Here is a 10,346-nt window from a genome sequence, read left to right on the forward strand (position 1 = left end):
TTAATAGTCAACAATATGAAAAAAACCATAAAAAAAAAAAAGTATACAATTCCATAAAAATATGCATTAAAAAAAAAAAAAAAAAAAAACCATCTGATAATTTTTAAAAAAAAAGTTAAAATGATCAGATATTTAAAGTAAGTTGAGGGGTTTTTTGAAAATTGTTTGAATTTAATTAATTACATATAAATATTTAATAAAAGATTCCTTCAGCATGCTCGAAAATATAAATAAACATTTTATTGTTTGATAAAAAAAATAAAAATTAAAAAAAAAAAAAAAAAAAAAATATAAATTTAACGTTTATGATATGCAAAAAAAAATATAAATAGTTTTTTTTTCTTAACTTTTTTTTTTTTTACTTTTGTAATTTATCTATTAAAAAAAACATAATCATTTTATTATTATAATTATAATCATTTAAAAATATATATATTTGATAGAAATGAAAATCGGATCAATAGTAACTTTAGTGCTAACTTTTTTGGCAGTTGTATGCACAATTATCTCTATGGCAGGTATGTAGTCTACTATAATTTATTTGTATTATACAATAACATTGTAAATTGAATGTAATATTAATTTTTTTTTTTTTTTTTTTTTTTTTAGCTTATTGGGAATATATAAAAGTTGATGATATTCCTCTTGGTTTTAACAATCAAACCATGTCGTTTGAATATCAATTAAGATTTGACAGAGTCAAGATTACTATGAAACAAAATGGACAAACAACCAGCGGATCATCCCCAATTCCACCACAATTTAGTGAAAGTTGGAAAAATCAATTGCAATTCCATCAAGCCTCCTTTGCCTTTAATGTTCTAGCTTTTGTTACTTTGATTGTCACCCTTGCTACTATCCTTGCCTCTATTATCCCAGCTGTTTCACAAAAACTTCCACCAATCGTTCTAATGGTAGGCAGAATGTTATTAATTGTCAGCTTAATCTTTTGTATGATTTCAATGTTTGTTTTCCTTGGTGTTCCAAGTGGTAAATACAAAGATTGTAAAAATAATAGCAGTAACCCAGATGTAGAGTGCGTAAAAGTTGGACCATTTAAAGATTTTACTGGCTCTCTTGAATATGGCTCTTTTATGGGTGAATCCGGTAAAACAAGCTGGGGTCCTTCAACATCTTGGATTACAATTGTAATTGCAACTGGTTTTACTTTAGCCGCTTTAGTTATGTCATTTGTTGGTGGTGTTTTCACTACTGAAACCCCTAATCATTAATTTACATAATTAAAAAAAAAAAAAAAATTGGTAAATAATATTTACCTATTTAAAAAAAACAAAAATAAAAAATTTATTTATTCAATTGTACAACAAATTTTTTTTAATTCATGGAAAAATTATTGATTACTATTTTAAATATATATAAATTGAATATAGAATTATGTGAAAACAATATTATAATAACCCTCATAAAAATAAAAATATAACACTTAACGTCCTATACAAAACTTTTTAAAAACAAGCAGTCGTGATCGATTTTTTAAATAATTTAATTAATTAATTAAAAATAGAAGAACATTTTTTTTTAAAAAAAATGGATTTGATTTATTTTGGGATTAAAAAAAAAAAAAAATCAAATTCATGTAAATAAGAAATTATTGTAAAACACAGTGTTAAATCACTTTAATATCTTTATTTTTTTTTAATTTTCCCACCCAAAAAAAAATTATTTTTAAATAAAAATTAATTGAAAATGTGAAAATTGAAACATAAATATTTTTTTTTAATTTTTTTTTTGTTTTTTTTAAAATTTAATTTTTATTTCTTTAAAAGAAAATTATTTTTAGTTTTTGTTATTTGAAAATTTGTTTAACCGAGACTTCAAGACAGATTTTTTTATACATACTGGCCGCCATGGTTTACCATTTTAATGTAAAACATTTAATTTATTTTTATTTTTATTTTATTTTATTTTTTTTTATATTTTTTTTAAATAAAAATATTGCTTTTAAATAAAAAAAAAAAAAAATCATTAAGTTGCAAAAACAAAAAAACTTTTATAGTTAATTATTTATTTATATATTTTTATAAAAAAAAAAAAAATGGTAAAAAAAAGTGCCCTTATTTCATTAGTATTTATTATTATTGCAATTGTTTTTACAATTATTTCTTATTCATGTAAATATTATTCATTTAATCTATACAACATTTTTAATATAATTCTAATAGTTTTTTTTTTTTTTTTTTTTTTTTTTTTTTTTTTTTTTTTTTGGAACTATCAGTACTAATAGGTTTTATTTCATTTATTATTATCTATAGGGCTTGCCAAATGCAATGGAAAAAGATTGTGAAAATGGAAAAATAAAGTTCCTTCCCTCTGGATTTAGCTGCGAATATAAATTTACAGGTGAAAATAATGCTATGAAATATGGTCCAGATATTGGTTTTGTTGGAACAGTTATTGCCAGTGCTGCTTCTTTGATTGCAACAATTGTTAATATTTTCGGTGGTATTTTCTAAATTGTTTTTATAAAAAAAAAAAAAAAAAAAAAAAAAAGAAAATAAATAAAAAACAATAATGTAATATAAAAATCCTTTTAAAAAGCGCAATGTGCATTTTTAAAAAAAAAAATATGAACAAAAAAAAAAAAATCAAAACACTTAAAATTAGTTTTGATTCTATATCTAAAATTAGAATTATAATAAAGGTTAGATAACCTCAAAATAATAATAAATAAGGTTATTAAAAAAAAAACATATTAATCAATTGATTTACCTCTAACTAAAATTAAATAAAAATATTAAATTGAAAGAGAAAAAAAAAAAAAAAGACTGATTGTTTGGTTATATTTATAAAATATAATTTTAAATTTTTATTTTCAAAAAAACCCCTTTTAAAACTAAATTTAATATGATATCATCCCAACATAAATTTTCATTTTAGGGCAGTGTAGTTATAAATAATCTTTAGTAAACAAGTCAACTAGGATTTCAGACCCTTTTTTTTTGTTTGGACCACACTTTTTAAGAAGAATTCATACTTTTTTCTTTCATTCTTGTTTTAACTGAATTGAAAAATAATGTAAAAAAAAAAAAAAATAAAAAAAAATAAAAAAAAATAAAAAAAAATAAAAATTTAAATTTTAAAACTATTATAACCTTTATAATTTTTTTAAATAATTATTTGAATATGAGTTTTATTTAAAAACTATTTTAAAAAAAAAACAATAAAAATAAACATGTTTTTGTAAAAAAAAACTATAAAAATAAAAATAAATGTTAAAACATTTTATTTTATTATATTAATAATTATAATAATATTGTAATAATATTTCATTTATTTATTTATTTATTTATTTAAAAAAATTACTTGTCTAAAATATATAAATTATATATTTTAAAAAAATAAAAAAAAAATGGTTAAGAAAAGTGCCATGTGTTCATTCGTTTTGATTCTTATTGCTATTGGTTTTTCAATTGCAGCTTTATCCAGTATGTATTATTTATTATTTTATTTATTATTACTATTATTTACTCATTTATTTTTTTTTTTTTTATTAAAATTACAATACTATAGCCTATTGGTATTCTATTAGAATTGGTGATAAAGATTCTGTCCATTCTATGGCATACTACAAGTATGATAAAGTTAAAACATCCTCAAAAAACGGTGATGATACTCTTTTCAGTATATATGGAAAACTTCCAGAGGACAGCAAAGAGAAAAAAATCTATCAATCAAGTTTAGCTTTTACTGCCCTTGCATTTATTGTACTTGTTGTTGCTGCATTTTTAGTTTTACTCTCTGCTATTGGGTTATTAAAGAAAATCCCATGCATTGGTACCATTTTAAATATCCTTGGTAAATTTATTTTAATCGCTGGTACTGCCTTCTGTTTCCTTGCTGTATTTATATTTTTGGTAAGTAGACAAAAATTTATATTATACTTTATAAATTTATATAATATATATTAATTAATATTTAAATAGGGTTTACAAGGTGCCAGAAAGGATGATTGTGAAGATGGTGTATTGGGTGCAGTTGCTTGCGATAATGGCCTTTTTGATAGCTTTAATAAAAATGAAGACGGTTATGCCACTACACCATATCTTGGTTGGTCATTCATGGTTATTGCTAGTGCATTAACAATTGCCGCTACTGTAATTAATATAATCGGTGGTATTTTCTAAATAACCCAATGCCAATTGATAAAAAAAAAAAAAAAAAAAAAAAAAAAAAAAAAAATTATATTTAAATTATCAAAAAAATAAAGAATTATTTTTTTTATTACTTAAAATTAATGGTTTAAATATATCTTTTTTGGATTATTTTTTTTATTCATTATATTTAATTTTTGTGGTGTTTTAGAAAAAATCTTTTTCTTTTTAATTTTTAAAAAATCTAAATTTTGAAAAAAAAAATTGTTTAAATAATTTTTTTTTAATTTGTTTTTTTTAAATTTTTTTGTATATTAAAATATAAATATATAATTATAACTATAACTATTTGTATTTTTAAAATAAAAAAAAAAGATGCCAAAAGCATCAATTATATCAATCATTTTATTAACATTTTCTTTGATTTCACTTATATTTTCATTTTCTGTAATTATAAAAAAAAATTTTATTTTTTATTTTTAAAATTGGGTTTATTATTAATAATTAAATTTTTATATTTAGAGTTATTGGTACTATGATAAAACAAAGGTAAATGGTAAGGTTATTTTGGAGCATTTTTACGAATACAACAAATATAAAACATTAAAAACACTGAATACCAACTCGACAGTATCAACCACCACAACCACCATTCAATACTATGACTCTCAAGATGAATATAACAATAGAAACTATTTAACCATCTTCAGACTTTCAATAGCATTTGCAAGTGTATCATTTATATGTATTGCCATAACTCTTGTATATTTATTTTATCAAACACTCCGAAAAACTCATCACCCTCCTCACAGACTGCACCAATATATTAGAATTTTCTTTAAAATGCTTATATTATTTGGTGTTTTATGTTCTGGAATATCCTTATTTATTTTTATAGGTGTAAACGACGAAAAGAAAAAAGATTGTCTTAGGCTTTACTCTAAAAATCTATGTAATAATATAAATACTAAATTTTTTTATACCTATAGTTATGTAGACAATAGTGCAAGTGGCGATGAAAACAGCGATGGTTTACATTTAAAGCAAACCGATAGTTTCACATTCTATGCCCAGCCCTATATAGCTTGGTACATGATGGTTTGTGCCACCACACTTTCATTAATATCAGTGTTTGTAATTTTTATGGGCGATGCATTCGACACAACCAAACTAAACTACCAAACTATTCTTTAAAGAAATTATAATTTCAGTATTTGAAATATATTCCTAAATAAATAAAAAAATCCAATTCCAACATGACAAAAATAAACCCACACAAAAAATAAAAATAAACCCCCACAAAATTTTTTTTCTTAACCTCCTTTTAAAATTTAAATTAAACTAGTATTTAAATTAATCTGGAAGAAAAAAAAAATAAAAAAAATAAAAAAAAAATAAAAAAATAACTTTCTATATTTTTTTTAATTTTTTTTAAATTTTTTTTCTTTTTTTTTTTTTTTTTTTTTTTTTTTTTTTTAAAAAATTGAAAATTTTTTTTTTTCAAACATTATATTTAATTTATATACATATATTTTGTCATAACATATTATTTGTTTAATTATTTTTCGTAATTAAATCTTTTTTTTTTTTTTTTTCCCCATTCGTATTTCCCATACTTTCGTGTGAAGACTTGCTTTCCTATTCCACCCAAAATGTCAACCGAAACCACTAACCCAACCACCCCAGCCTTCAGAATTTTTGTTGGTAACTTAACCAAAAACGTTGAAAAAGAAGAACTCGAAAAAGCTTTCGCTGAATTTGGTAAAGTTTTAAGTGTTAGAATCATTAGCAAAAGATACCAAGAAAACACTTTTGGTTTTGTTGATATGGAAGATCTTGAAGTTGCTAACAAAGCTATCGCTGCAGTCAATGGCAAAGAAATCGATGGCAAAGCCGTCACCGTCGAATTAGCTCGTGAAAGAAGCACTGAAAAACCAAAGAGAACTTCAACCAGAAGAAACTCAAACCGTGGTCCAAGAAGAACCACCAGACCATCAGGTGAAAAGAAAGATGCTGCCGAAACCACCGCCACCACTGAAAGCAAAGATACTGTTACCACCAGCAACAAACCAGCCCGTCGTCGTAATACCACCAGACGTAACACCAAACCATCAGACAGAAAAGATGAAGTTGCTGAAATCATCACCTCTGCCACTGAAAGTACTACTACTGAATCACCAGCTGCCGCTTCACCAAGCACCACATCATCCGCTAAAACAAGAAAACATAGAGAAAGAAAACCAGCTGCCAACACCGCTGATAGACAACAATCATCAACCACTCTCTTTGTTAGAAACATTCCATACTCATTCGATGATGCTAAATTATTAGAAGCCTTCAAAGAATACAGTCCAAAATCAGCTCACATTATCTTCAACAAAGCCACCAGCAAGAGCAAAGGTTTTGGTTTTGTCGAATTTGAAGATTCTGCCAACCAACAAAAAGGTTTAGCTCTCCACAAACAAAAAGTCGATGGTGAAAGAGAAATCTCTGTTAAAATTGCTTTAGTTCCAGAACATACCCCAGATACCGCCGCTACTACCTCTGCTGCTGATACCAACTAAACATATCATAAATAATTATATATATATTTCTCAGTTTATATATTTATTCCACTACCAAATCACCTTTTCCTTTGTGCTTTTAATTCCTTTAAAAATTATTTTAAATATATTTACCTTTTAGAAAAAACAAAATAATTTTAAAAAAAAAAAAAATAAAAAATAATTAAACAATAAGTAATTCTTTATTTAAAATTTTATTTTTCATGAAAATAAATAAGATAAAGTTTTACGAAATAAAAAAAAAAAAAAAAAAAACTAAAAAATCTTTTTTTTTTTCAGTTTGAATTATTATATAATATTAAATAAATTGACAATTGAGACATAATAATAGTTTATTGTAAATTTCTTTATATTTTATTTAAAAAAAAAATGATTTAATTATATATAACCAATAGTTAATAAAATTATTTTTGTTCATCTTGTTCATTAACTGTGTCTAAAAGGAGGGTGTCTGAATTGATAAAAACTTTATTTTGTGATTTTGAAATAATTGAAGAAATTTCTCTTGAGGCCTAAAAAAATTAAATAAATGGTTAGTATGATAAACATTTGATAATGATAAAATGGTTAAAATAATTACTTCAAGTTTTCTGAGTTGAATAAATGATGGATTTTGTTTAATGGCATCACCAATAAGTTTAGCAGCTTGAGCTTCACCTTCAGCCTTAACAATAATACTTCTTTTATCTTGTAATGCTTTTTCGACTAAGAAACGAGCTCTTTCAGCTTCTTGTTGAGCAACTTGTTTTGATTCGATAGCAGCGGCATATTCTCTACCAAAATTTAAATGGGTCTAAAAATGTAATAAAATGTTATATTAGTTTAAACTAATAATGATAGTGTGTGCTATTAAAATATAAACCAATACATACGATTGAAACATCATCTAATTCAATATTAAAATCTCTAGCACGGTCGATTAAACGTTTGAAAATTAATCTACTAACTTGTTCTCTTTGAGTGATTAATTGGGAGGCATTGAATTGAGCAACAATACTTTTTAAAACTTCGTTTACGATTGATGGTAAAACTCTTTCATCATAATCTTTACCTAAAGTTCTATAAATAGCTGGAAGTGCAGCAATTCTTGGTTTTGATAAAACTCTTACAGTAATGTTGACCATTTGAAGATCTTTGCTACCAGTTAATGATGAAATTTGTCTTGGTTTTGCTCTTACATCATAAATTTCTGCACGATGAATCCATGGAATAAGAATGTGTGTACCTTCATTAAGTACTTGTTCTTGAATACCACTAAGTCTACTAAATACAACTGCTCTATGACCACCTTCGACTATAATATTAATAGTGATAATAAATGATGATGATGATGATGATGATTATAATTATTATTATTTAGTTTTATGAAAATTGGTTTTAAAATTAGTATCAAGTATTTTTTTTACAATTTTGTTTTTTATTATTTTTATTGTTGTTTTAATTGCGCTATAGTTTTTGTAATTGCTATAGTTTTGTAATTGTAATTATTATATTTATAATATTACCATTGACTAATGAATCTAAAGCTAATAAACCTAAACCACCAAGAATTACAAAACCAAAACCACCACCAAAACCACCTTTTGGTAATTTTGGAAGTTTATTGAGATTCATATTTTGAAAATTGAAATTTTGGCTCATTTTATAATATTGTGTATATTTAAAATAATTTAAAAAATAAATATAAAAAAAAAAAGGAATGAAATTGAAAAAATTTTTTTTTTTTTTTTTTTTTTAATTTTTTTAATTTTTTGTTTTTTATTTTTTATTTTTTATTTTTTTGATTGTTAATTGTGTGTCTTAATTAATTTCGCATTTAATATAAAGAAAAAAAAACACATAATGATTACCTCTTTGTTAAATTTGGAGATAATCTTTTAAATGGATTTCATAGCTTTCTCATATAATACCCAATAGCTTTTAGGTATCCCTAAAAGTTTATAGACAGTTTACATTGCCATTCAGTGTATTTCTGTTTCATAACTTTCTCATATTTAGGGTTGTAAGTATTAAAATAGCTATTTTACATTATTTTTTATATTTTATTAACTAAATTTTTTTTTTTTTTCTTTTATTATAGAACCAACAAGGATTCTCAAAGTTTCCTATTTTGCTGTTAAAATAAAAAAATAAAATTTTAAAAATTTTAAAATAATTGTTTCTATTCATTTATTTATTTCTTTTTTTTTTTAATTATGACTTTTAATTTTTTTATTTCACATTTTTAAGTTTAAAAGAATTCTTCTTTGATGATTTTGCCATCTTTCCATTCTTGTAATGCCCATTGAGATTTTTCAACTGGATGACCACCATAGGTAAATTTCATAAACATTTCATAGGCAGTGTTATTACCATCGACGAGAACTTTGAGGACTTTGGCTTCAGAGATAACAGCGTTGGTTACAAAACCTTCTTCAGCTTTACGATTGGCAGCTTTACCAACACGATTGGTAGAGTCACCTTTTTCGTACATAACAACATCATCGTGGTAGTATTTATCAAAAACTATGGTCATATAAAAAATAGAATTATTATTAGCTAAAAAAATATAATTTATTTTTTTATTTTATATTTTATTTTTACCTTCTAAAATTCTTGATTCTTGAATACCTTTGATAATTTCTTCTAAATTTTCTTTGATTGACATTTTATTATTAAAATTTTATTTGTATATTTTTTATTTATTTATTTAATGTTGATATAAAAAAAAAAAAATTTAATTTATAGTTTTTTTTTTAATTAACTTTTTTTTTAAAAATTATGGTTTTTTTTTTAAAATCCCATAATTTATTTTTTAGTAATTTAACCATATTCCAATTCCCATTTCTCATTCCCAAAAATAAAAATAAAATCTAATTAAATGACCTTTAAAGAAATCCGGAATCTTCTAAAGATATGGTTTTTTGGTTTAACTTAATATGAGAAAAAAAAGTAAAGCAATGAAAAAAAATAAAGATAATTTAAAATTTAAAAAAAAAAGATAATTGAGCATAATTTTGAAAAATTTCTTTTTTTTTATTTTTTATAAATGTACATATTTTGGTTTGGAATATAAAATTATGGATAATAGGGTCTTCTTAAAACTCTTTTTGAAACACCAACTTTTTGAGGTATAAAATATATGGCATTACTATTGATATTGTTTTCAAATTGATTAAAACCACTTTTATTTTCTATTTCTACTGTTACTTTTTTTAAAGAAGAAAAGGTAATGTTTTTTAATGAATCTGTAATACATGATCAATTTTAATTGTTAATAAATTAAAATAAAGATAAATAAATAATAAATAATAATATTTACCAAATAGCATTTTTAAAAGTTTAGATATTTTTTATTATTATTATATTTTCAGTAGATTATATTTTTTTTTTTTTTTTAGAAAATTATATTTTTAATCGATTTGTAATTGATTGTTTAATATGAGTTTTATTGATTGAAATAGAATTATTATTTAAAAATATTATTTTAAATAATTATTTTTTTATTAAAAATACAAAAAAAAAAAAAAAATTAAATAATAATTATTATAATTTTTATTTTTATTATTTTTATTTCTATTATTTTATTACTTTTAAAATTGACAATCTTTTAAAATTTTTTTTTTTTTTAATAATATAAAATATTAAAGATAAAAAGTAAAAAAAAAAATATTTTTTGTTGTAAAAATAA

The 10,346-nt window shown here is 22.5% G+C and overlaps 6 protein-coding genes across 6 annotated transcripts in view; 4 read left to right on the top strand and 2 right to left on the bottom strand.

Annotated features, from left to right (window-relative positions):
- Positions 1-2,319, top strand: part of DICPUDRAFT_43718 (uncharacterized protein) — a gene marked incomplete at both ends in the record, with an annotated part of 3,764 nt that extends 1,445 nt beyond the window's left edge. Inside the window, 2 exons of the mRNA XM_003294579.1 lie at positions 919-978; positions 2,184-2,319. Of these exons, the coding sequence (XP_003294627.1) occupies positions 919-978; positions 2,184-2,319 (196 nt within the window). The remainder of the gene's footprint in view (positions 1-918; positions 979-2,183) is intronic.
- Positions 2,320-3,370: 1,051 nt separating this feature from the next.
- DICPUDRAFT_159660 (uncharacterized protein) lies at positions 3,371-4,145 on the top strand (the record flags this gene model as incomplete). Its single annotated transcript, XM_003294580.1, has 3 exons — positions 3,371-3,446; positions 3,532-3,875; positions 3,945-4,145. The coding sequence occupies 3 exons, from the start codon at positions 3,371-3,373 to the stop codon at positions 4,143-4,145; spliced, it is 621 nt and encodes a 206-aa protein (XP_003294628.1).
- A 342-nt stretch (positions 4,146-4,487) lies between these two features.
- On the top strand, positions 4,488-5,306 carry DICPUDRAFT_85090 (uncharacterized protein; the record flags this gene model as incomplete). The annotated part of the gene is made up of 2 exons (XM_003294581.1): positions 4,488-4,559; positions 4,635-5,306. 2 exons carry the CDS (start codon positions 4,488-4,490, stop codon positions 5,304-5,306), a joined length of 744 nt encoding a protein of 247 aa, XP_003294629.1.
- A 341-nt stretch (positions 5,307-5,647) lies between these two features.
- DICPUDRAFT_93253 (uncharacterized protein) lies at positions 5,648-6,911 on the top strand. The gene is made up of 2 exons (XM_003294582.1): positions 5,648-6,104; positions 6,172-6,911. Exons 1-2 carry the CDS (start codon positions 5,765-5,767, stop codon positions 6,441-6,443), a joined length of 612 nt encoding a protein of 203 aa, XP_003294630.1. The 5' UTR covers positions 5,648-5,764; the 3' UTR covers positions 6,444-6,911.
- A 169-nt stretch (positions 6,912-7,080) lies between these two features.
- DICPUDRAFT_90770 (uncharacterized protein) lies at positions 7,081-8,290 on the bottom strand (the record flags this gene model as incomplete). The annotated part of the gene is made up of 4 exons (XM_003294584.1): positions 7,081-7,188; positions 7,257-7,469; positions 7,549-7,970; positions 8,182-8,290. 4 exons carry the CDS (start codon positions 8,288-8,290, stop codon positions 7,081-7,083), a joined length of 852 nt encoding a protein of 283 aa, XP_003294632.1.
- Positions 8,291-8,906: 616 nt separating this feature from the next.
- On the bottom strand, positions 8,907-9,323 carry DICPUDRAFT_43717 (uncharacterized protein; the record flags this gene model as incomplete). The annotated part of the gene is made up of 2 exons (XM_003294585.1): positions 8,907-9,181; positions 9,260-9,323. The coding sequence occupies 2 exons, from the start codon at positions 9,321-9,323 to the stop codon at positions 8,907-8,909; spliced, it is 339 nt and encodes a 112-aa protein (XP_003294633.1).
- Between the last annotated feature and the right edge of the window lie 1,023 nt (positions 9,324-10,346).

This window comes from Dictyostelium purpureum, assembly GCF_000190715.1.
Source record: "Dictyostelium purpureum unplaced genomic scaffold DICPUscaffold_596, whole genome shotgun sequence".
NCBI lineage: Eukaryota > Evosea > Eumycetozoa > Dictyosteliales > Dictyosteliaceae > Dictyostelium > Dictyostelium purpureum.